Source organism: Ambystoma mexicanum, chromosome 5q (assembly GCF_040938575.1).
Source record: "Ambystoma mexicanum isolate Mex_15411 chromosome 5q, UKY_AmexF1_1, whole genome shotgun sequence".
Lineage (NCBI taxonomy): Eukaryota > Metazoa > Chordata > Amphibia > Caudata > Ambystomatidae > Ambystoma > Ambystoma mexicanum.
This window is the reverse complement of record NC_090933.1, coordinates 1,343,565,469-1,343,592,853: the sequence shown is the minus strand read 5'-3', so window position 1 is coordinate 1,343,592,853 and position 27,385 is coordinate 1,343,565,469. Positions and strand designations below refer to the sequence as shown.

The following is a 27,385-nucleotide window of genomic DNA, read 5'->3' as shown; positions in this document are numbered from 1 at the left end:
CAGAAAACCCATGCACAACCTTTGAGACAGGGATTCTCGGGGTCAAGCCAAAGACTCTGGTTTCACTGAGGCAAAGGAGTGCAGACTCGCCAAGCATCAGCAGCCTCACTGTGGAGTAGGGCAGTAATAGAAATAGGGTTGCCTGACTGAAAGATGGCAGACCTTCATATCACCTTGGTACACAGAGTCGCAGTTTGGCCTTGCCTGACTGCAAGATGGCAGATCTTCATATCGCCTCAGTACACAGAGTCGCAGTTTGGCCTTGCCTGACTGCAAGATGGCAGACCTTCATATCACCTAGGTTCACAGAGTCGCAGTTTGGCCTGTGAAACAAAAAAATGTATATGAGGGAAATGTTGCTTCTTCAGCTCCTCACTAAACTGGGGCCACAGTCCTGATACTCACAAAGCTGCTGTGAGTTGAGCTGGAGAGAGAGAGAGAGATTTGAGAGGAGGAAGTAGACCCGCACCTAGAAAGTGAAGAAGGAAAGCAGGTGGAGAAGCAAAGAAAGTGGGGGAGAAGTATCTAGAGCAGTAGAGGTGAGCAGAGGAGTAACAACTGAAAAGGGAGGCAGGAGAGGTTGGAGACAAGATGCATCTAAAGACTGAGTAAGAAGAGGTAGCGGATGAAGAACACCTGCAGTCAGAGAGGTGGAGGAAAGAGCAAAGTGGGAAAAGGGATCCACAAGAGGTGGACCAGGAGAAAGACAAATGAAGAATCTGAGGGAAGGCGAGATCTAGAAATGGAATGGCCAGAAGAGTGTTACTAACTTGATGTAGACAAAGCACAATGACATATGGAAGAGCTCTTTAGTCTTCCCTAAGATGAGAGGGGCAATTCCAAAGGGCAAAAGGGGGAACGTTGAAGTTCCCCAGGATCCAACTGTTCTTGAAGTATCACACACCTGACGCTTTTGTTGGACAACCCAACCCTACCACAGAACAATGAGTGACCCTGAGGACACCCCTTGTAAGCCCTAGGGCACGTGTCATGTAAGTCCTAGGGGCAAGAAAGAATTGTTTGGGACACTATACAATCCCAGAGACTGAGAATGACTGTTTGTAACAAAGGAGGTCTAAACCTAAGGGAGGTATTTTGGACCGTGAACAGTACTAAGGATGCTGCTGGCCACATGATCAGGCCCTGCACTCAGTTACTCTGCCCATGCCCTATTTCACCAGACTTCCATAGGTATCTTCAAGGGCCTCACCTGCTTTCCGCATGTGTCTCCTCCCTCCACAGTCTATCTCCACCCTCGCTAGGGTTAGACTGGGCTAGCACCCTTGGTAGCCCTCCAACCACCATTAGCTACCTGCATCAACATCACCATTGCCCCGATGCAACACCCATGGACCACAAGGACCACAAGGACCTGCCCCCTCATGCTGAGCAATGACAGCTCATCAGTCGCTCACACTGGAGGGATCGCCAACCTCATCTTGTACAACAACCTTGATGCCCTGTTCAACACCGAAACATAGTTTACTGTATCTTCCCCCATGTTTTCAACATCCTCCTTCCCCAGGGTACTGCATCCAACATACCGAAGGGCAGAAGGTGGAGTGGAGTGGCAGTTAGCCACAGAAGCGATTGGCCATGCTCCATCATCCCCTCTTCCAGAACAAGCTTGTTCAAATCACTCACCGGCCAGTTCCCTCTATTTCACAAGAAATCCATCACCTTCTACCTCATACACAGACCACTGCACAGCAATGACTCTTTCATTGTGCACACCCTACTTGACTGCTCTGTCCATGCTGCCATCCACCTATCGATCACCCACTCAACTACGTCTCAAAGGTCAGGCTAAACGCCCCCTCACTCAGCATTGCTCATTCAAAGCCTTCCCGATCAATGAACTAGAAGCAAACGTTGCAGACTTCCCCACCACAAAGAAGGCCTCCGTCGTCCTAGAACTACTGAACAATTCTGCAATGAAACTTGTTGGCACTCATGCCCCTGTAAAATCTAGCCATGCAAAGAGCAAACCATCTGGCACTTGATACACCTTTGGCTCGCCTCCAACAAACAATCAGAGCACTATACTAACAGCGGCACAAAAATCGTAACCGTGGAGACATCTCCAACTTCAAACCTCTTAGTGCCAAATGTTGGATTCTGATTACAGAGGCCAAAGCGGCTTACTACTCCACCCCCATAGTGGCAGCCTATAACAAGAGCAATAATACAATTGCCTCTCTCAAACCAACTTCCTTTTCTGACGATATCATCCCGGCATCCATCATTAAACAATTGATGGTCCCGACACTCAATGCACTCCTCAGCAACAATATTGCTTCCCTCCCTGAAGAGTAATTCCCGGACAACCTCAATACTGGTCTCATACAACCTTTTTTGAAAAAAACGACCCTAAACCCAGATGATTTTACGAACTACCAGCCTATTACGAACCTCCTGTTTATTGGAAAAACCTTGGAAAAAGTCGCTGCCACACAACTACTCACCAGAAATGAACAATTACACCTTCCAAATGTCTCAGTCAGGGTTCCACCAATGGCTATACTCTAGCGCTCCTCACCGAGCAAATCGAGAAACCATCTTGAATTGCAACTAGTCTGCAAAGAGAGAACACACAAACAATCAGTCTCTTGTCAGGTACACACCCTCTGGAACTTAATCCTGATATCGGCACAGAATGCCCCTGCAATTCTCCAATTTCGCAAATCTCTCAAAACATGGCTTTTTCAACAACACCTGACCATGGACTAATCCCAATGAACAAACATACCAATGCAAGGACTGCTACTCACATTACTTACGCTAGTGTTAAAATGTGCCACCCCAAACGCTGGCTACCCATACCCTGTACAGTGCTCCGCTGTTCTCAAGCTAGGTCCCCAATGCTGGCTACCCAAACTCTGTACAGTGCTCCGCTGCTTTCGAGCTAGGTCCCCAAAGCCGGATACCCACACTCTGTACTGCGCTCCACTGCTCTCGAGCTAGGTCCCCAATGCTGGCTACCCACACTCTGTACAGCGCTCCGCTGCTCTCGAGCTAGGCCCCCAATGCTGGCTACCCACACTCTGTACAGCGCTCCGCTGCTCTCGAGCTAGTTCCCCAATGCTGGCTACCCACACTCTGTACAGCGCTCCGCTGCTCTCAAGCTAAGTCCCCAATGCTGGCTACCCAAACTCTGTACAGCGCTCCGCTGCTCTTGAGCTAGATAGCCAAAGCCGGCTGCCCATACTCTGTACTGCGCTCCGCTGCTCTCGAGCTAGGTCACCAATGCTGGCTACCCACACTCGGTACAGCGCTCCGCTGCTCTCAAGCTAGGTCCTCAGTGCTGGCTACCCACCCTCTATACAGCGCTCCGCTGCTCTCGAGCTAGGTACCAATGCTGGCTACCCACACTCGGTACAGCGCTCCGCTGCTCTCAAGCTGGGTCCCCAATGCTGGCTACCCACACTCTATACAGCGCTCTGCTGCTCTCGAGCTAGGTACCCAAAGACAGCTGCCCACACTCTGTACAGCGCTCCGATGCTCCTGAGCTAGGTCTGCGCTTTAAACCATAAAGCAAAATAATATAATATAAAATAAATGTTCCTAAAGGAAGTGAAGGGCTGAGTGGAAACTCAGACTGTGAGTTGCACAACCTTTAAAGGTTCGATGTGAAAATGTTGAAATGAAAATGTAGTCATGTGAAAAAGTATTCAGCAGAAAGGTCTTTAAGAAATGCAATGTGAAATGTGAGAATATTGCAAGTGAAAAGTTCTCAGAAAAAGCTATTTTTAAATACAGTAAAGTACAAGGGTGTAACGCTAACAATGACCCAAATGAATAGGCCATCTCCAATCCTCCACATCAGCGGAGACCCTATCGCGGACTGTAATTACAATCCCCTTTTTATACCACTACCTCTTGGGTTTACCCTAATACTACCCCTTCAGCGCTCTGCGGCATATTCTTTGCATGTCCCTTACCCTGACCTAAATCCTTGCCCTGACGCTAACCTCAGCCTTACCACTATGCCAAGTCTACCCAAAGCCCTAACCAACCTCAGCATCAACAGCACTGCACAACCACTCTCACCCTACTTTAATTCTAACCAAAATCTTTCGACCAAGCCTAAGCCCTATCCTAACCCTGAACCAAGCAATGACAAGCCCTCCAAACCCGCCTTAAACCTAATGCTTGCCCTAACACTACTGAATTGTGCCTATTGTTCAGCTGCATTTTTTGACCACTTTTCTGCTGGACTTCTTTTTCACTGGAACAGTATTTTCACCATAATTGTTTATGAATTTTCATTGGCGACATGTTCACTTCATGTGGGGGGATGAAAGGTTTCATTTTGTGGAGTGTGGCGATCTGGATGTATGTCCTTTATTTGGGAAAGGCTATTCACAGCAGTGGAGCCTATTAGGCAGAATCACCTGCAGTACCCTTTGGGAACACTACACACAATTATGACTACAGGTGTAAGCACAATCTCACCTTGGGTGCAAGCTTGTACTACACAGTTACGTGGTAGCAGTGGCTGAGCAGCCAGGCTTATCTCAAGAGGGATGTGAGCAGTACAAGATGTTACACAAAGGACTTGCAATCACAGTGGTTCAAACACTTACTCAAGGTTTCTTGGTAAAAGAATATACATTTATCTACACATTTCGTTAGAAAACATTCCACTAGTAATAAGCAGCTCAATATCACACTATAATACACTGCAATACACAACCAATACGTTTCTGAACAAGTTAGACTCCCCTGAAGTGAGAGCAAAATGGCACTTCAGTAACTTTCAAAAGGGGTAGAAAGACAAAGGTTATAAGAATCAAAAAACAATTACTTTCTTAGGCTGGGCAAATAGTTTCAGTTCACTACAAGAGGCAGTTCAATTCAATAGGCCTGTGCCAAAGTCAATGGTTCAGTGTCTTGGATAGTAAACGGTTAAGTCTTTGCCAATGTTCTTAGAAGTAGTTTGCATGAAAACGAGTTATATGTCGGATTAGGAGCAAACAAGATTCCAAAGTTGGGAAAGTTTCACAAACTTTCACCGCGGCAGAAAGTATTTCCTGACCGAATGTGCACAGTACCTTACGGATGAAGAAAAGCTGTAGCTGAGGCAGTTGTTCCTGGCAGTTCCTGTAGATCTCGCTGTTCCTGAGCTTCAGTCGTGGGGACAAGAAGGACGATGTCAGGAGGTTCCTGCACTGCCCAGGGAAGAGGCCACAAGCTTGCCAAAATGACGGTTTAAGGTGTGAGTGCCTTAAAGTCCACAAACTGGTATCAGTCTCACTGGCTATCTGGTTTTCAACAGCACTCTGAAGAAAATCGACCAGTATGGAGACGGTTTCCAGTTGGCTTGGGAAGAAGGGAAGAAGTCGTCCTTGAAGGGGCTTCTCTGCCGATGGAGTTTCAGGCAATTCGGGCCTGCAGCAGGGCTTCAACGGGCAAATCAACGGTCCAGGAGTTGCAGCAGTCCTCTTCCTTCAGCTCGTCTTCGGTTCTTTCGTTCCAGTGGTCGACTCTGCCTTCCAAGTCCCAGAGACCTGCTTTTTTAGACAGTTTTCTCCCATTCATTCCAGCGTAGCTGTCACTCACCCAGCAGGGTGGCTGTCCTTTCGGACAGTCAGCCAGAAAAATCATGCCAAAGTGCATTCAGGTCTCCTAGGAGACTAAGCACAGGGAGTTTCAGGCACCTTCCTCACATCCTGCCAACCCCAGACACTCAGGTGCCAGAGGAGGGCTTCAGCACTGAAGCCCGCAAAAGGCCATCGAGCAAAGGGACCAAATCTAATTTGGTGCGCAGAGACAAACACTAGAAGGACCTTTCCCAAAAGAAACAGCGAAAAAAGATGACCAGAGTCTGTTTTTACAGAGGGGTCTTGGGCGCCATATTGAAAAACATGGCTGACCCAATTTTTTGTTACTGGTGTTCGCAGTCGGGAAAAATCATGGTAGTTCATTCTAAAACCACTCCCACCAGCCATTTCAAGAGGAAAGGGTAACATTTGACTGTTACATGAGTTTTTAGACAGAGGGGATGCTAGGCAACCCCTCCAGCACTCTATAGGAAGATAGAGTGTGCTGGGTCTATGAATATAAAAAGACTAGCAAAGTCAATTTAACTTTACATGCTCTGGGAGACAGTATTCAGTCCCAGAGAAGGTATTTAAATTTAAGGTATATTAAAAGACATCCCTGTGCCACTGCACTGAAGGTGCTGTGTGACACACAAGAAAAAAATGATGCCTATGGAGTTGTCTAAAACTCCATATCCAAAGAACACAAAATTAAAACACACATCAAAATACATGAAAGAGTGGGAAAAAAGGCTCACACTCTTTCCAGGTAAAAATTAAAATCAGAAATCCAGCAAAAGTTGCTGGCGGTCTCAAAAGGTAAGGAAAATTAGCACATTTCTGAGAATTCTCCCTAACAGAGCCCCCACGGATTAGGCATAGTTTGACTGCTAAGGGGTGAATCCTTCCAGGCGTTTATCATCCAGCCAATGTTGCACAAGTCGCTGTTTGGTGGGGAGACAGATCAGAATAATTTTTGTCTGGTGGGGTTCAGTTTGAGGTAGGTGTTTGACATCCATGTTTGTATGAAAGCCAGGTGTTCACTGATGCACAGGACTCACGAGATTGTACAAACAGACTTTGAATTTTTGGCCTTCAAGTCTTCACAGGAATGGAGCTCAGGCTAAGCATTTTAATCAATGCACCGGAGAAGGAAGGGACCCTTGCTCTCACTGCTCTCGCCTTAAATAGTTTTGCCCCCATGTGTCCGTGGAGAGACTCATCTTCCCTTTCTCCTAGGTGTTTCTGCAGGGAGCACGACTGCCAAAATGCTATGGACATTGCTTATCATCACTGCTATTTTTTAAGCAGAGGTGAAATAACCCAGTGCTGCTGCCCATTGGTGTGGCTTCAACCTCTCTCCTCGCAACCCTTGGGAAACCCCACAGCTCATCGAGGGTGCCATGCATGCTGCCCACATATGCATACCCAAGTGTGTGAGCCAGCCTACTGTCCCTTTCTTTTCTCTCATCGATTTGGCACACCTTTTATCAAGCTACTTTTAGGACCATATCAGTCATCTTGCACCCTGTGCCACTAGTCTGCCCCACAACCAGAACATCATCCAAGGAGTGAAGAACTGGAGCCAGCCTTAAATCAAAATTTCTGCTCTAGAAAAGCGATCAATTTCCACATGGTCAGCCTTGCCCATAACACCCATCAGCATTGACTTATACATGGAAATTCTGCAGATGGCATTCCCTAGAACTAGGAACTGGCAAGCAGCAACAATAACCACCAAAAAGCGCAACGTATTATGTGGATGGCATTTTGTCATCGGTGACCCAGAACCAGTTCACAGGATTAGCTCCTCTGCCTTGTCAATCGCCTGATCACGAGTTGGGCGTTATCCCCGCAGTACCGCTTGGTCTAATAGCATTACTGCCAAACCCTCTGGCGCTATTAGCACCAGATCACGGGTTTGGCGGTAACAGTAATTCCCCATTGTACCCAATGAGGTATTTTTGGCGCAATTGGCACGTGCTAATAGCGCGGTGCTAATTGTGCCCGAAAATGGGAATCTTCCCAGCGCTTTTAACACCGGATCAGAGCTGGGGTAAATACAGCCAAACCCAAAATTTGGCAGACCCTTAAATGCAGTGGTAATAGCATTACCGCTGCATTTAAGGACTACTGCCAAACTTGTGATGACCCTAAAATACACTACTGTCTAGTCCACCTGGCTCACAAAAACATGACACTACTTTTCTTAAGACCGCAATAAATGGTGGATGAGTATTCCTCTGCGGCTTTCTTCATGAATACAAATGCAGCTGCCCTTACTGGGCTGCCATTTTATTGCATGTGTTCTCCATCTCCCAGGCTGCTCATTTGCTGTTTTAACATTCTCACCCGACTCTTATATACAATACTTTTTGTACTCTCTTTCTCTCCCTTGCCACCTTTTTGCTCCAAATTGGCGTTTTATTCACCATGGTTTCCTCCACAACCTTGGCCATCACTATCATCATGCTCATATACTAATGCTTCCCACCATCCGTTTGAGTAACCTCACCACTTCTACCAAACTAGCCGACTCATTACTAGTATGGCAGTGCAGTAAAAAGGGGCAGTAATGAGATTACAGCCACTTGTTACAAAGGTACCGAGCGGGGGGGGGGTGTTAGGTCTGGAAAAGATCCGGGGCTATGCTCACTTTGGGACTGTCGGGCTAGCTAGCCTTTTTAGTTGTAACCCCTGAGCTTCTATCCGGGGCTACAATCAAAAGACCCGGGGCTATAGACTAGGGCTGTACTGAATAGCATATTTAGTATTCGGCCGAATACTGAATAGTTTGTCCGCTATTCGGCCGAAGCCGAATATGAAGCCGAATAGTTTTAAAAAAACAACTAAAGCGCCATTTTAAATGCATTCTATACTTTTATTTCTCTTCATTGTAATTAATGTAGCATCTTTATTGAAAGTATAAAAGCCAGAAAAACAGCAGATTTAACCAAAATGAAGGGACCTAATGTACAGAAGATTGTTGCATATTCAGTGCCAGTTAAAGTAGGAGGCTTCACAAATGCAAAAGGACTGCCTTTGTGAATCAGATGCATTGCATTCTCTATCTAGTTGCAAAGTCGAGTTTCGAAACTTCTTTGCAGCCACATAGAAATGTATAAAATGGTTCATGTCGGCTCATGCAGGACACAAGTCAAGAGGAAATCTGAAATGTGTGAACTCCATCTCACAACTATTCACCCAAACAAATGCTGCTCACTTTTCACTTATCATCGCCACTCCTTCTCACCAATACACAAACATATGCAACCTATAATTTCCTGATAAAATATCAGATAATGTTAAACTCAGGACTCAAGTCCTTAAAAAAGGAAAAGGGGGGACTATAAAGTATGCGATGGGAAGTGACATGACAGGAACTGAAGTATCTATGCACATTTCTTTCAGTTTGTTTTTTTTTCCAACTGAAAAAAGTGCACAATGCATATAAACATTCACCAAAAGAAAAGATGTTCCTGTATTGTTGCAGGCTAAGTATAAAAGATGAGCCCCTTTTATGTCTAAGAATCTGTAACAAAACATGCCCCAAAGAGCAGATCACAATACAAGATATTTTTCAGCTGTGTGATAGCAATTTGTCTAGTCTAATTCTATTCAGTTTTGCAAACTGAAGTCTACATTTGCCTTTCTGAGTTCATGTTACATTGTATTCAAATGAGAATGTCAAAGTATTCGGCAAGAGCCGAATAACAAGAAACTATTCGGACGGCGCCGAATAGCTTTTATTCAGCCGGAATTTGGCTGAATACTTACCCGAAGCCAAAGTTCGGCACACCCCTACTATAGACACCTCAGCAAGAAAAAGCCCCAATATTCAAAAGAAGAGAAGACTCTCTCACTGGATGTGATAGCCTCTCACCTCCCTAATGGCTTTAAAGGTTTTCCAGGGGCTCCTGAGCCCCTAGTGTCTCTGGATTGTCTCAACAATACTCGATAATAGTGCAGATTCTTTCTTACATACCCTACACCATGGAAGGTGTCCCAGGGGACTAGGGTCCGCAAACCCTGCAACCTTCACTGTGAATTAGTCGATCCTTCGGAGTCGTGTTGCTTCTTCCTCCTGAACCAGGCATAGCTGCAGTTTCTCCACGGAATTGAGTTGGCTACCAGTAGTGTCTGTCTGCACTGGCCTCCACTGTCTGATAATATGCTGACCCTCCTCTTCCTTCTGCACCCCTCTTACTTCCAATGCCCTGACTGCTCCTGCTCTGTCCATCCTGCCTAGAGCTCCCTTCTCCACCCTCATTCTTGTGTGCCATTGGCCAGCCCTCCCCCCTCGCTCCTTCCACTGTCACCTCTGGACTACCACCTTCTGCATTTGTTACAGTGTCCTCGTTGCTACCACCTCCTTCTGATGTTACCACCTACTCTTTATTACCACTTCTTTACCTGTTACCACCTCCTCCTTGTGCCCACCTATGCTTACTATCACCACCTCTTCCACCTGCCCCCTTGCTTCCAAAACCACTTTAATGATCCTATTGTCACCTTTCAACACTCCTCCGCCCCCTCTCTCAGCCAGCCACCTACTCCAAGAACCCTCACAGCTAACTGGGCACTCTGGGCTTATAGGGCGCTCCCTCCACCCTCTGAGTCATGCTTTGCAGGGATGAATGCTTCAGTGCCAATGAATTAATGAGGGGTTCTGATTGGCTGCCTGTGATTGCCTCAGGTGTGCTTAGTAAATCACACAGGGCTTGGCCAAGCTTAGAAAAAGGCTGTGTCCCTAATTGGTTGTCCTGCTTGTCAGTACAGTGAGCCCGATTGGATTTCTGCAGGTGGTGCGAGCGTTCTCTTGTCCTCTCCCAGTACTCCCAGCCTGTGATCTGTAGGGTTCGTGAAAGAGGAGCAAAGGGCTTTGTGGGTGGTAGGACAGAATTGCGCTCTGTGGCCTAAATGTTTGAGTACACATCTTCTTTTATAGAAGAGGGTATGGACTACGCTTAGGCTGGCGATAGATCATGGAGTACATTGCTTCAGCCTCTTTCCTTCTGCTTTCATTACCTTTTTTTGTGCACTTTTTTTTATTTTTGTAATGAGGGGCGAAACCCCCCCCCGCAACCACCCCATATCCCCAACTCAATTTATGTCCTAACACAACCCCCATCTATTTAAAACAAAGGGCGAAAATTCAGCATTTTTTTCGATTAAATAAATTCATTCTTTTTGTCTTCTACGTTTTTGCATTCGTTTTTCTCAGGCGATACCAATATATTGCTATTTGGCAAAGAGGCCTGTCTTTAAACATGTAATTGCAAAATATCATTGTTTGACATTATCTGCAGGGCGCTGCGGCACAGAACCACGACTTTGCTGCCTTGGAAGAAATGATAGCTGCAGACGAATAAACTGCTACTGTGACGAAGCTTGCTACCAGGCGTTCAGTGACTGCTGCTCAGACTACAAGGCTGTGTGCAAGAATGGTAAGAACCAGTATGAGATGCCACTCCGGGTATTGACACCAAGAATCCCATCCTATGACTGCCATAATCACCATGTGGCTGCAGCCCGCATGTGTGGCTGCTGCCATCACGTGCATTTTAGTATCTGGTGTCTGTAATGTGCCACCTGTATGCATGCCACTCCAGGGCACATGTGCGTGGGGAAGACGGAACAGTGGGGTAAGATGGGTAGTCGCACAAAACAAATTCTGAAACTATTGCAGTGGTTTGCTTGAGGAATAGGTGGGGGTTTGGGTTGGAGTGCAGAAAAGAGCATCAGAGCACAGCTGCTTATGGGATCAACCCAAGAGTAGGTGGTTGGGTTCTAGTCTTAGTTTAGTGGGTTGGTAGTTTCTCTTCCCATATTTTAGCCTTCTATAGGGGGCTGCTGGGAATATATGTCTCTCTCAGATAGATCTGATGTTTTGGGGAGGAGGTTAGCAATGCATTTGCGTTCAAGATCTCAGACTGCCCTCCTGATAATAGAAAGCTCTTTAAAATCAAATTGGTGTTGTGAGAAACCAGAGGGTGTCTCACTTACTAGTCCTCAGGGATCTGTCATCCAGGTGGCCAGGGCACGGCCATTGCTGTTGGATCCAGACCCTGGGGGTGAACCAGTGCAGGAGGATCACCTGAGTGATGGGTGCTTGGGGAGTGGGTGTGGGACACCTGAGACGCGGTAAACCTTTTCCTACATGAACACCTTTACATCAACACTACACTCTACGGAAAGACTCTGGTATTTCCTCAGGCATATCACTGTGCTGTGGTTAGGCAATTGCCGGGTACGACTCACACCTGATTCCCTTGTGGGGTACATTTACCCACCCAACAGAAATTCCTGCATCACAAAACTGCATTTTTAGCAGCTACAGAAATAATGGCTGCGCTGTGTCTGCTGAGCACATATGGGGGCGAGATGGAACATAGCCCCAAGAATGGCTGCACTTTGTGTTCTTCATGTCAATCTAAAGAAAAGAAATTAAATGAAGGATGGCTCTGCATTGGTTCTATCATTTGAAAACCAAAGGCTGCACCCAGAAATGGTCTGCATTTAACATGACAAAGCTGCCAAAATATAGGTAAATTGTACTTTGTGTATTGTATATTTCCCCCAAAAAAACAACTTCAACATCCTGGCTTGGACCAGGAATTGCTGTCAAACCAGTTTGATGAATCAGGCACTTGTAATTTACCAGCCCCCATGGGAAAGGAAGTTCCTTTACAACATAAAATGCCCATACGTGTGGGAAGTGGTGACTTCATCAGACTGACCGGCATTGCTACAGCAAGGGACAATGGACCGCCCTGTCACTGAAGTGTGAATTCCTTTGATACCTCTCCTCAGCTTCAACTGCATAGGATCAAAGGGGAGTCATAGAAACCTCTGGGCAAAGCTGAACAGAGCAAGACATTTGGCTGGGGGGGGGTTGGAAAGACTGCCCACTTTTGGGAACAAAGCCAGCCCATTTGAATCAAAACACTTTTTGCATTAAAACTTTTATTTCAGTGATATGAATAAGCAGTAATGTGAAATTATGATGGGTTAAATGTGATTTTCCTAGCAGCAAGACGTGTAGGCTGTCCTAGCATGTGCGGGACGCGAACAACATTAAAGTGACATCTCTGGTGAAAGCGTACATGACACAGATATAAAATTGGATGGAAATATGCCGAAACCGAATTTTAGGTGAAATATCTTCCATACAAATTGTGAAAAAGTGCCAGAAGGGCAAAGCAGCATCGTACAGACTCTGCGTTTGAACCAGGATACTACATGTGGAATATGGTATTTGCCTATCTAATTTTTATAATGGTGACGTTTATAAATATAAGGGTTTGTTTCATAACTGATTTTTGCAAAAGTAACTGTGGTTAAACAAAGCACCTCATAAAAACACCCACCGTGAAACTGATGTCACTTCCCGGGGTCCACTCAGCCTACATGGGCGTGGCGATATCCTGAGCCTGACCTATCCTGTTTTAGAGGTATGTCCAGGATACTTCCGCCCACATAGTAAAAATCCTCTGATGTTATCCTGCCTATAATAGGAAGAAGCTCAGAGAGATTGAGGACATTCATATTTCGGGACATTCAAATTTCCAGGTTCAAGATTCGACATTCAAACCTCAGGACATTCATAATCCAACATCCAGAGATCCAGACATTCAAAATCCACCCTGCAAGAACCACTGATCCAGAACCACCATCCAGAACTTCCTATCCAGGCAGAATAACTGATCCAGAATAAAACCCTAAAAGGAGGAAAGGCTGCTGACCCCTTTGGGAAAATCCAGTGACCAGAGCTTGCCCAGCTGATGCACCCCGCTGTCCACTGTGACCAGACCCCCGTTGCACCACTGTTCCATTAACGGAGAGCCTGCTGCTGCTCAGTGACCAGATCCTTGTCCCGCTGTCCAGAGACCAGGTCAGCTGTCCAAACTACTCCACTCAAGTACATTTTGTAAGTATCACCCTTCCCCACAACCAACAAGCTACATACACTGCTCTGTTTCCTTGCATTCTGTCAAACCCTATACAAATCCTATAAATACCCTAGTTAATTCTTAAATTGTTAGAATCCACTGTTTATCCTGTCCTTAGAAAAATCTGAGTTAGTCTTCATGTGTTAGCGCATTCTTCCCCAATCTTTTCAGTCCTTGTGTAAGTCCTTAGTACTATTTTGAATAATTTAATTAATTTCCCATAGAGATGAACACGGCGTGGAGAGGTTAAGCCCGGAAGAAGCGAATACTTTCCTTGAGTCGCTCCCGATACTCCCTAGATGCAGGGGGAATAATGAGCGGAGGGGGGAGTCACCATTTATTTATTTTACATGTGTATAGCGCGCAGGCAGCCCAGGGGCATTTTGGCGCTGTTACTTGCAGAAAGCTTAGTTACATTATGCATAGGTTACATCATTTGGCATTGACATTTAGGTGTAACAGATATTATGCATGGAGGCGTACAAAGGTCAGGTATATGATATGACATGATATGTTTTGTAATATGTGAAGCGGATGCTGAATTATGAGGTGTATATGCTGGAGGGGGTGAGAAAGTGGCAAGTAACAGGTGTTGGGCGCTAGGCTGCCCTCATGCTGAAGCTTTTGACAGTCATTTGTTTGTGGGTGGGAGGCGATGGCTAGCGAGTTGGGGTTGGCGGCGGGGCGGGGGAAAGGGGGGTCAGGGGCAGAACAGTGGTTCTGGGTATTGCTCTTGCTCAGTCCCGGAAATCATTTTTCTACCGGGTTTGACAGTACATTGCAGTGCTAGACATATACTATGACACCTGGAAATGTTCTGTGAGGAAGGTGTAGGAGTATAGCTGCAGCACTTAAATGTATGACATGGAATATTAGGGGCTTGAATTCCCTGTAGCGTTCCTTCAGGAAACACATCTCACGCCGTCGGGGGAGGCACGATTTGGGAAGAGGTGGAGTTGTCACTGCTACTTTTCATTGCACTCCTCCTATTCGAGGGGGGTTTGCATACTGGTGTGAAGCTCAGTCGGGTTTCGCCTCACTGAAAAGATTAAGGACTGGGAGGGAGGGGCAGTGATGGCTATGCGAACTGTACATGGCCAGGCAATCAGGCTGATTGTGTGGGCATGGGACTTCAATGCCCTGTTGGAGCCAGACCTTGACAGTGCAGAGGGGGGGTGGGAGGGCATAGACTGCTGCTGAAGTCGACCTGTGAGCTACGAGATCTATGATATATGGTGAACTAGACACAAGGGTGAGGGTGGTTACACGTTCCACTCTACGGCTCACCAGTCGGCATCACAATTGGATTATTTTTGAATTTCAGACACAATGGGGGGCTGGGTGACCGATGCCACAATATTGGCGCATACGCTATCAGATCATGCGCCAGTACACCACTGCATACCCCCTCCTTTGGTCACCGAATGGTGTTAGATATCTGGGTGTGCAAATATCGTTAGCCAAATCCATTCTCCTTGCTGATAATTATTCCGCGATATCACAAATAGTTGAGACTAAACTCCTACGGTGGCGTGCCCTCCCACTATCCATTGCTGGACGGCTCTCCCTCATTAAAATGATCCTACTCCCCAAACTTCTTTACACGTTTAGTAACGTACCCGTATGGCCCGGGAGGCAATACTTTACTAGACTACACACACTATGTGCACAGTTCCTCTGGCACTCTGGCGCAGTACGCAAAAAGTGGACGGACATGGCACTCCCATATAGACAAGGGGGACTCACGGCTCCAGATCTGTCACTTTATTGGTCCGCGGCCCAGGCCCAGCATGCCACTCACTGGTACCCTGGTACTCCGGTGCGTCCCCATATCAAACTGGAACGACTGGCAGCTGCTGGTATCAACCTAATGTCCCTCATACTACATCGGCACTACACACCTGACTCTCCCATTGACCCAATCAACACGACCCTTCAAGCCTGGGCTTGCCTGCTATTTCAGACACTTGAAGCCTCTCCGTACTAGTGGCTTCCTGTTTGGGCCTTTCCCAGCTTAGAACCCACTCATGATGCGGAACTGGCCCGACACTGGGGGATGCTGGGATACCAAGCACTGACGGACTTCTACCCCGAAGGCAGGTTCATTGACCCCCAAACTTGGAAACCGGGGCACACTGGGTCCGCCTTGGAGACCCTTCAATACTACAGACTGCGGGCTGCGTTTCGCACTAAATGGCCCACATTCCCTGATGAGCCCCCAGACAACTCGGCCATTGCATATATTGCCAACTCTGGAGGTGCCCATGGAGTAGTCTCATCACTTTACAAGATCCTACAGGATGCTACACTTACTCCCAATCTCAAGGCACGTGATGAATGGGCTGGCGAACTAGATCTAGAAATATCAGATAGGGTCTGGGGGGATATGTGCCTACACACTCAAAAAGTCTCCCTCAATTTCCGTCTTCGCGCCATGCAGTTCAAACTTCTAAATAGACTTTACTACACTCCACACAGGACTTCGAGGTTCACGCGCGCTATGGCGCACCCCTGCCCCCGCTGCGGGGCAACGGCAGCTGACCACTTACACATGTTCTGGTCTTGTGACAAATTGCTGGGGTTCTGGGAAAGCATCCTAGAAAAGCTCACGGCTATCACTGACACAGTGATTGATCCTGACCCTTTAGCCGTCCTCTTTGGAGCCTGGAAAACAGATGACACTAGACGTTTGGCTAAGTTTCTTAATATTGGGTGCATGATAGCCAAAAAATGTATACTACAGAGCTGGAAAAGTCCCTTCCCCCCGGCCCATCAGAAATGGCTCCATATGCTTACTTGGTCACGGAACTGTGAGGAGGAATTTATATCCATGCTCCCCGTCACTTCTCGCCCCAAGAACATCTGGGTTGAATTCAATTCGTACCCCCACCACTTCAGCGTCCACTCCTACAACATAAACTCGTATTCATGTGTATCTTGTGTGAACATTGTCTGACATTACTGTGATTAATGTACAGCGATTTATGCACTGCTCCACCTAATGTTTCTTACTTCTGCTTGTTGCCTTGATGTATGTACCATGTAATCCTCTGCTGCCAAAAATAAAAGTTTAAAAAAAGATCATGCGCCAGTGGTCTTGACTTTAGAGATGCCGGGGTGCATGGGTGGGAGACTGCCATGGATGTTTAAAAGTGAGGGGCTATCTGATGAGGTGTTTTGGATTGGGATAATGCACACCATTGATACATTTTTTAGGAGCATGTGGGCTCGGTCTTTTCATATGCAGTACTATGGGAACATTTTAAATGTGTAATTCGAGGTAAGTGCACCTCAAAGGACTCTAGAATATTAAGACGGATCCGAAGACAATTAGCAAACAGTGAAGTACTACTGCGGCAGATGCAGGCAGACACAGGGTCTATGAATACGCCAGTCAGACAGAAGGAGATCTGGGACGAACAGAGAACTGGCTCACAGAGAGGCAAAGTTTCTGTTGGGTAAGGCGGCTGTCCGACAATATGGGGAGGGACAATGTCCTGGTCAATTATTTGCAAGATCCGCAAGAACTGACACAAAGAAGACACACAATTTCTCTGTTAAGAATTAGAATGGAGAGTTGAGACATGCAGATAGAGATATTGTTCAAGAATTCTGCACATTCTGCACCCGCCTCTACTCCTCTCAAACTCGGGTTTCGCAACCTGAGATAGTTATTTCGATCAGGTAGCGCTTTACTGGTGTACGGATGATGAGAGAGAGTGTTTGAATCGTCCCATAACAACACAGGAAATTCAACTGGCGATTAAGGCAGTGTCATCTGGGAAGGCTGCGGGACCCGATGGCTTCACGGCTGAGTTTTATCAACATTTTGCGTTGAAATTTGCTCTGCATCTCTTAGAGGTATATCAACAGGCCATGAGAGATGGACGATTACCAGAGTCTATGGGAGAGGCGGTGATCGCTGTGATGTTGAAACCTGGGAAAGCGGCGGATGAATGCTCATCCTACCACCCTATCTCTCTTATCAACCTTGGATAATAAAATCCTAGCTAAAGTACTGGCGACACAGTTCACATCGTTAATGCATAGGTGTATGCGGTCAGATCAGTCGGGATACCTCCCGGGGCGCTCCACCTCAGATGGGTTGAGACAGATGTTTGGCCTGATGTCTGTGATTCAACAGGATGAGGCGGTTGTGGCGGCATTATTGGATGCCGAAAAAGCATTTGATTCAGTTCAATGGCCCTTTCTCTTCACGGAATTACTGAGGATGGGGGAGGAGTTTATCTCTATGACCTCACTACTTTATTCTTTGCCTGTGGCAAGGATCAGAGTGAATGGCAAGCTGACCTCGAACATACTATTGGAGAGAGGCACCGACAGGGGTGTCCCCTCTCACCTTTATTAATTGATGTGGCGATTGAACCCGTGGCTATATAATTAGGGACAAACATGTCCACAGGGGAATTGGGGACAGCATAGACGGAGGGCACGTGGAGGTAGATAGGGCCCTTGCAGCGCCACATCTACTGCACGCGGTTGTGTTAACAGCTCCTGGTAGATCATCCAGAACAGGGAACATGGTGGAGTTGACATGTAGATCATGGGTTCGAATTGTGGGGAAAGTGAAGGGAGAAGTCGTTTATTCACCCAAACGTCCGATCATACACATCCCGGGCTTACCTTTGACTAGTGAATCGGGATTCATACACTGTATGAAGTGCCTGGGCATATCGTGCTTTCGGGATCTCTTCCCGGAGGGACAGTTTATAACTGTGGAGGGGATGCGTAGCAAAGGGGCATTCACGTCACTGGATCTGCTTCTGTATTTTAGACTACAACAAACCCCGAGAGACTTGTTGCCGACCTGACCTAAAGAACCGGGGGTGGCGCCTATATTGGATGGGATATTAGAGTGGGGAATACCAGTAGAATTGTGTCCACTATATACAACAAGGTTCAAGACGTCGGGGTGGGCTGGGCGGGACCCTCTGGAGGAAGAGGGAAACTACTTTGGGGGAAACTATTTCAGAGGAAATGTGGAGATATTGTGCGCAGGCAAGGAACATAGCCCTTAATAGTCAATTGAAGCGGATTAATTTTAAGTACCTACACCAGTTTTATTATACACCTGCGGTGTTGCATAAATTATTTGCAGGCACCTTAGATAAATGTGCTCAATGTGCCAGCCCACCAGCCGACTTCATGCACGTAGTGTGGAGTTGCCCCAGTTTAGCGATTTGGGGAACATGTTTTTCAAATAATGATTGATAGGGGATCGCCTGTTGGGGACACCACAGAGATCTCATACCGAGTGTTAGGCAGAAACCTGTGCAGTTCCCTTGGGGAACACTGCAAAAGGATTAAGACTACAGGTATAGCAGTAAACCCACTTGGTAGCAGTCTGCACCACCCAGATTTACCTGGTAGCTGTGGCTGAGCAGTCAGACTTCCCTCAAGAAGAGTTAGGCAGTATGCAAAGTATACAAAATATGAACTCAAATACAATAGCACAAGCAAACACTGACCAGAGCTTGGTTTCAGAAGTATATAGTTATTTATTTTAAGAACACATAAGTTGAAAACACTCTAGCAATATATAGTAAAACACTCCAAACACAGTTATATGGAAAGCAGTCCCAACCCTTATTCCTAACTAGACAACTCTTGGTTAACACCACATAATTCAAACAGAGGTGAGTGCTTAACTTTAGATGACACTCTAGTAGGTTCAAAGAAGGGAGGGAAAAAGCAGAATTAGGATAGACACACCACTCTAAGGTCAAGAACACTCTTTGTAAGTTCAAGGAAGCACAAAGTCACAGGTGAGCAAAAGTCACTAGGCAGGGCCCACTCTTAGAGCAGACGGAGCGAAAATGTGCCCAAGATCACACAGTTATTAGGGATTCAGAGTCTTGCAAACGAGTTCAGAAAGAGTTTAGAGAGGCTTAGAAAGTTTAGCCAGGGTGTCCCAGGCAATCCCAGGTTCGAAAGCCGGGGGCTAAAACTACCCCGTACAGTCGGTAGCAAGGGAAGCCAGGCGGAACACGGTACCTTAAACGGGAAGGATCCTCCAGCGGTGGCAGTTGTTCCAGGCAGTGGCAGCAAGGCTCGACGTCGGTCAGGGAAGAAGCAGATCTCGCTGAAGAGCAGAAGAAGAAGGTCGTTGCACTGCCCGGGAAGAAACCAGCCGCGGAGTCCTCCGGTTAAAGGGTTGTACCGACTTTCGCGGTTGTGGTAAAAGTGTGGTATTCCGGTTGCCGGGGTGCTTGGCACGGGCAAGGCGGCCACGAGATACCTCGAAGAAGCGGAAAGAAGGTGAAAACTGGTTGTCCCCACCAGTCAAGGGAAGGAGCCACTCCGTTAAGAGTTCTCCTCGGTCGTTGGGAAAAGTGGTGAGACGGTTCAGCAGGGCTCCACCGGGTGGTGTCGTCGTAGCAGGTCGGCTCAGCTCTTCCCTCGTCGGATTCTTGGTCCTGTGGCGACTTCTAAAGTTCCAGTCCCCAAAGCCCTGCTTTTATGCAGCAAACCCCCATTCACCCAGCCTAGCTGTCACTCAAACATGCTAAGTGGTGAGCCGGCCGGCTCACCACTTGGGCCAATCAGGACGGAGTGCGACTTGAGTTACCAAGGTAACTCAGTCCTGGGTGCCTAAATCCCCCTCCACCCCTCCTAAGTACCCCAGACAGAGTGGCACCACTTTGGAGGGCTTCTGTGGAGAAGCCCGCCAAAAGTGGAACAAAGGGCTCCACTTTGGGTTAGAGTTACAGAGGCGAACGCCAACGCCATTTTAGGATCAAGTTTTGGCAAAAAATCCCAACCGGAGTTATAATAATAAATATATAAACCGGCGGTATGTTTGAGGCTACCGTAAATAAATAATTAAATGTGTTAGCCTAAAACAATGGGAAATCCCATAGGAAAATATTCGCGGTTGAATATAAAAAGTAGTTTCCACTGCCACCAGCCAAAACTCGATCAGGGGGGACGGAGACGTGCCCCCTTGACTAACAGACCCTGGGGCAATCAAATTGCCCCAGCCAGTACGTCCACAATATGATGGTTTGTACTGGTTCTGTTCAGGATTTAAGACTAGTAAAGTCTTTGGAGACTTTACCTGCCCTGGGAGACAGTAGTCAGTCCCAGGGTATGGAGTCTATGTTGGGGAGTCCCTAGGACACCCCTGGGTTACTGCACAGAGGGTGCTGTGTAACCCACATTACAAAAACACATGAGGCCCTATGGAGTAAAAGACCCCATAGCCCATTCAACACAAGGTTAACCAAAGAAACACTCTTCAAACATGCCCAAGAGTGAGGGAAAAAGTGTCTCACTCTTGGCAGGAGAAAAAAAGAAACCCCAAGAAATCCAGCAAAGCTGCTGGGGGACTCACTAGGTAGGGAAATTCAGCCTAAACAGAGAATTCTCCCTAACACTCGCCCCCCCCAGACTAAGGGACAGGAGGATTTAATCCACTCCTGGATGAACCTCATACCTCTAGTCGATGATATACATCCTAGAGAGTCCATCAGCATTTTGATGGTGACACCCTGACCTGTGCTCAATGGTGAAATCAAACCCTTGCAGGCAGATTGACCATCTCAATAGTTTTGGATTTTCCCCTTTCATTTGCATTAACCATCTCAAGGGTTGGTGGTCAGTCTGAATAACAAAAGTAGAACCATACAAGTATGGTCTAAACTTCTTCAGTGCCCACACAATAGCAAAGCATTCTCTTTCGATTGTTGCCCACCTTGTCTCAGGATCCTTCAGTTTTCTACTGATGAAGCAAATGGGGTGCTCCCTACCCTTCTCATCCAGTTGGCTTAGAACTGCACCTATACCTACATTGGAAGCATCAGTTTGTACAATGAAAGTTTGGTGGTAGTCAGGAGCTCTTAATACTGGAGCTTGGCAAAGAGCTCTCTTCAGTTTTTCAAAGGCCTGATTGCACTCCTCATTCCATTTTACCTTTTTTGGGAATTTAGGAGAGGAGATTACATTCAATGGAGAAGCTATGGTCCCATAGTTCTCAATGAAAGTTCTGTAATACCCAGTGAGGCCTAGGAAGGCTCTCACCTGGGTTTGAGTAGTTGGTGTTGTCCAATTTTGCACAGCTTCAATCTTGCTGAGCAAAGGCCTTATTTCTCCACCTCCTACCTCATGCCCAAGGTAGACCACTTTACTTTGACCAATCTGGCACTTACTGGCTTTGATTGTCAAATGGGCCTGTTCCAGAGCCTGCAACACATGTCCTAGGTGGTTCACATGTTCCTCCCAGGAGTGGCTGAAGACTGCAATGTCATCCAAGTATGCCATGCAGAAGTCTTCCATCCCAGCCAGAACTTGGTTCACCATCCTTTGGAATGTGGCAGGTGCATTTTTTAATCCAAAAGGCATGACCTTAAACTGGTACAAGCCAACTGGGGTTGAAAATGCAGTTTTCTCCTTGGCATGGTCTGTCAGGGCTATTTGCCAATAGCCTGACGTAAGGTCAAATGTGCTGAGGTACTTGGCTGCACCAAGTTTATCCACCAACTCATCTGTCCTAGGCAAAGGGTGGGCATCAGTCTTGGTGACTGCATTTAGAGCTCTATAGTCCACACAGAATCTCAAGTCTTTGTATCCTGCCTTTGGTACTAACACAACTGGGCTAGACCATGGACTAGTAGATGGCTCTATTACCCCGAGATCAAGCATCTTCTTGACCTCCCCTTTGATGTGGGTTCTGATATGTTCTGACATTCTGTATCCTCTGCTTTTGACTGGCAGACAGTCACCAGTGAGTATATCATGCTGGCCCCAAGGGGTCAAGCCTGGTGACAGTGAGAACAGGGAGGCAAACTGATTTAACATTGATTTGCACTCCTCTTGTTGCTCAGGTGTCAGGTCTGAAGAGAGATTGACTCCTTCAACTTTTTCATCTAAAGGCACACCTCTGAGGAGATCAGGGAGAGATTCACTCTCTTCTTCCTCTGCAGCTGAAGCTAGAAGCAAGGCTCCTACGTCAGGTCTGGAGATGTATGCTTTTAGTCTGTTGGTGTGGAAGACTCTAGGAGCTTCCCTGGGTCTGCCCAGATCCACCAGATAGTTGACCTCTCCAAGTTTTCCCACAATCTTGAAGGGTCCCATCCATTTGTCTTGCAAGGCCCTCTGCCTTGTTGGGAGCATAACTAGAACTAGCTGGTCTTGAGTAAACTCAACCATGTTAGCCTTCTGGTCATGCCAATGTTTGACCAGAGCTTGACCAGCTTTCAAGTTGTCACTTGCTTCTGCCATCATGTGTGACATTCTCCTCCGGAGACCTATCACATAGTCAGTCACTCTGACTGGCTTGAGGGGAGGAGCACCTTCCAATCCCTCCTTAATCAGGGCCAATGGACCTCTGACCGGATGGCCATAGAGAAGCTCAAAGGGAGAATAACCTACTCCCTCCTGAGGGACTTCTCTATAAGCAAATAGAAGGCATGGCAGTAGAAGGTCCCACTTCTTTTTAAGGGGTTCCTCTAAAGCACCTATCATGCTCTTCATGGTTCTGTTGAACCTTTCAACCAACCTGTTTGTCTGAGGGTGGTATGCTGTTGAGAACTTGTAAGTAACTCCACAGGTTTTCCACATGGCTTTCATGTAGTGGGACATAAAGTTTGATCCCCTGTCAGAGATTACTTCCTTAGGAAACCCAACCCTGGTAAAAATACCAAGGAGGGCCTTAGCCACAGCCGGAGCCGTAACAGTCCTCATAGGAATTGCCTCAGGGTACCTAGTAGCATGGTCTACTACAACAAGTATAAACCGGTTGCCTGAGGAGGTTGGGGGATCAAGGGGACCAACAATGTCAATCCCTACCCTCTCAAATGGGACTCCCACAACTGGGAGAGGCACTAAAGGTTCCACATTCTTGGAACCAACCTTACCAGAAGTCTGGCAGGTATGGCAGCTCTTACAATATCTATCTACTTCAGCCCCCATCTTTGGCCAATAAAAGTAGAGAGAGAGCCTTTCCTTGGTCTTCTTGAAACTCAAGTGACCAGCCAAAGGTATCTCATGGGCTAGTTGTAAGAACTGTTGTCTGTTCTCTTGCGGGACTACAAGGCGCTTGTAGTCTCCAGGTTCAGACTCAGTGGGTTCACTGTAGAAGAGGCCATCTTCCCAGTGTAACCTATACTTCCCAGGCTCTTGCCCATCAGCCTGAGAAGCTGCCTGGTGGCGGAGGCCTTCCAGAGTTGGACATTCTCTTTGCCCCTTACGAAAAGCCGCCCTGCTAGGCCCACCTTCTGCCAGTAAAGACTGCAGCTCAGGATGGTCCTCAGGGTCCAAATCTCCAATAAGGTTTGGGCCTCCTTCTAGCTCTTCCTCAGAGTCTAGTTCAACCACACAGGGTTGTACCTCCCTCTCAGCCTCAGCTGGAGGTGGAGTTACAGGTGTAACTTTGGACAACCTAGGGGAAGTCCTTGTCGGAAGCACTGGAGTGCTTGCTGCTGGCTTTTTCCTAGGAGTCTTGGGTTGCCCCTTTGCTCCTGATCTGGTAGTTACTGCAGTAAGGTGCTCCAGTGGGAGAGGAGTGATTTCTGTCATCATCTCCTGAGATACCCCTCTCAGGGTTTTCTCTCTTGCAGGTTTTGTGAGCTCCTGTAACCTTTTACTAGGTGGTCTGGGGGTATGTGACACAACTCCAAGAGCTTTTAGGTCATTACCCAACAGAACCCTACCTGGCACTTCACATTGTACACTGACAGGTATTTTCACAGCCATATCATTACATTGGATGAGAACTGGTAACTGGGGACACATCTGCACAGGCCCACCAGCTAACTTGGTGAGGCATTTGGGTGCCTTAGCAACATCCTCTGCCTTGAAAAATGATTCATCCACCACAGTTATGCTGGCTCCAGTGTCCCTAATGGCAGGAGTCTCCTGACCATTCACCTGGACACTGTCCTTATAATACTCTTTAGTATTATCTGGGATAGAGTTATAGACATCTAAATTCTGTTGTTCCCACAACCCCAGAGAGACTAAAGAAACACTAGCTGAGACTCCAGTGGGTTCATCAGCCAGTAATAGAAAGTTTCCACTTGCCATATGTACTTCCTCTTCTGGAGCGAAGGCTAAGGAGGCAAGCTGGACCCCTGAAAGTTTACCCTTACATCTGGGATCTCCTTTCACATGGTCAGTAGCCTTACAAACAAAGCATGAGCCAAAGGCTCGCTGGAATGGAGGCTTGTTCTGACCTCCTTCTGGTCTGGGACCAGAAGGTACACTAGCCTGATTCGGTTTCCCTTGTGGCTTACCCTTATAGTTTTGTTTGGGGCCCTCTTTGGAATTTGTAGTATTAGAATTCTCTTTGGAGTCCTTCTTAGGCTGTTTCTCCCCATCCTTTTTCTGAGTTACCCCAGAATCCTTGTGAGTGGCCCTGTTGGCAACCCACAAGTCCGCAGCCTTAGCTAGTTTCCGGGAATCTAATTCCTTGGAATCAGCCAAGTGTTGTCTGAGCTCAGGAGAGCAGGCATCATAAATAGTCTCCAACATAAACAAATTCTTCATACCTTCATAAGTGTTCACCTTGTAACCCTTAATCCATCCCTCTAAGTTTTTCAACCCTTCACTCACCCAGGTAGCCCAAGGGGTACCATCATGCTTTTTGAGGCTCCTAAACCTCTTAAGATACTGGGAAGGGGTCTTCCCAAACCTAGCTATCAAAGCTAGTTTCACACATTCATAGTCCTTCTTATCCTCCTCCCCCATCTCCATTACCACATCAGTTGCAACAGGGGGAAGCCTAGAGAACAACCAGGTGAGTAAGTCATTTCCTGTGATGTTCTGGAGCCCATGATTATATTCAAACAGAGACAACCAATCCAACACATCCAACTTAGGCTCATACATACCAACCAATTCTTTAGGCATCCGGGGTCTTTTAGGACTGGAACTTCTAGAGGAGCCAGAGAGAGAAGCATTCTCAACAGACAATTTCTTCATTTCTAGCTCATGCTTGAGCTCCATTTCCCTTAGCCTTAGTTCTTTTTCAGTTTGAGCATTAAGTTTTTTATACTCCAATTCTAGTTTCATTTTCTCCAGTTCATAGTACTGAGGACTAAATGTGGGACCTGGTAAAGGCCCAGTAGGCACAGCAGGTAGAGCAGGCAGAGGCCTAGGGGGGACAGTCACAACAGCCTCACCCTCCTCTTCTGACTCTTCCTCAAAATCATCAACATTTTGTTCTATGTCAATTTCAATACTGTCATCTACATTTGCTGGAGTGGTAGGTTCCTCTGAACCATCACCCAGACTTTGGTTAGCTAACAATCTTTCAATCAGCTCCATTTTCTTGCCCTTAGTCATGAGATCCTTATGTTTACAGAGCACTCTTAAACAATCAGCAGTTTTTGCTGCAAGGGACTCTTGACTATAGCTTTCTATAACTGACATGTTAGAGGATTACTTTTACAGTGCTAAGCTTTGTGGTTAGTTGCACTAAGGTATCTAAAGCACACTAAAATGTATACTCAATACAAATCCCACCGCTGTACACCAGTGTTAGGCAGAAACCTGTGCAGTTCCCTTGGGGAACACTGCAAAAGATTTAAGACTACAGGTATAGCAGTAAACCCACTTGGTAGCAGTCTGCACCACCCAGATTTACCTGGTAGCTGTGGCTGAGCAGTCAGACTTCCCTCAAGAAGAGTTAGGCAGTATGCAAAGTATACACAATATGTACTCAAATACAATAGCACAAGCAAACACTGACCAGAGCTTGGTTTCAGAAGTATATAGTTATTTATTTTAAGAACACATAAGTTGAAAACACTCTAGCAATATATAGTAAAACACTCCAAACACAGTTATATGGAAAGCAGTCCCAACCCTTATTCCTAACTAGACAACTCTTGGTTAACACCACATAATTCAAACAGAGGTGAGTGCTTAACTTTAGATGACACTCTAGTAGGTTCAAAGAAGGGAGGGAAAAAGCAGAATTAGGATAGACACACCACTCTAAGGTCAAGAACACTCTTTGTAAGTTCAAGGAAGCACAAAGTCACAGGTGAGCAAAAGTCACTAGGCAGGGCCCACTCTTAGAGCAGACGGAGCGAAAATGTGCCCAAGATCACACAGTTATTAGGGATTCAGAGTCTTGCAAACGAGTTCAGAAAGAGTTTAGAGAGGCTTAGAAAGTTTAGCCAGGGTGTCCCAGGCAATCCCAGGTTCGAAAGCCGGGGGCTAAAACTACCCCGTACAGTCGGTAGCAAGGGAAGCCAGGCGGAACACGGTACCTTAAACGGGAAGGATCCTCCAGCGGTGGCAGTTGTTCCAGGCAGTGGCAGCAAGGCTCGACGTCGGTCAGGGAAGAAGCAGATCTCGCTGAAGAGCAGAAGAAGAAGGTCGTTGCACTGCCCGGGAAGAAACCAGCCGCGGAGTCCTCCGGTTAAAGGGTTGTACCGACTTTCGCGGTTGTGGTAAAAGTGTGGTATTCCGGTTGCCGGGGTGCTTGGCACGGGCAAGGCGGCCACGAGATACCTCGAAGAAGCGGAAAGAAGGTGAAAACTGGTTGTCCCCACCAGTCAAGGGAAGGAGCCACTCCGTTAAGAGTTCTCCTCGGTCGTTGGGAAAAGTGGTGAGACGGTTCAGCAGGGCTCCACCGGGTGGTGTCGTCGTAGCAGGTCGGCTCAGCTCTTCCCTCGTCGGATTCTTGGTCCTGTGGCGACTTCTAAAGTTCCAGTCCCCAAAGCCCTGCTTTTATGCAGCAAACCCCCATTCACCCAGCCTAGCTGTCACTCAAACATGCTAAGTGGTGAGCCGGCCGGCTCACCACTTGGGCCAATCAGGACGGAGTGCGACTTGAGTTACCAAGGTAACTCAGTCCAGGGTGCCTAAATCCCCCTCCACCCCTCCTAAGTACCCCAGACAGAGTGGCACCACTTTGGAGGG

At 47.0% G+C, this 27,385-nt stretch overlaps 1 protein-coding gene across 3 annotated transcripts in view; it reads left to right on the top strand.

The window, feature by feature from the left end:
• The window catches only part of LOC138498116 (uncharacterized), a 389,950-nt gene that overhangs the window by 195,336 nt on the left and 167,229 nt on the right, over positions 1-27,385 (top strand). For all 3 annotated transcript variants that reach the window (XM_069621976.1, XM_069621975.1, XM_069621974.1), the window contains one exon: positions 10,853-10,990. In XM_069621976.1, the coding sequence (XP_069478077.1) occupies positions 10,853-10,990 (138 nt within the window). The remainder of the gene's footprint in view (positions 1-10,852; positions 10,991-27,385) is intronic.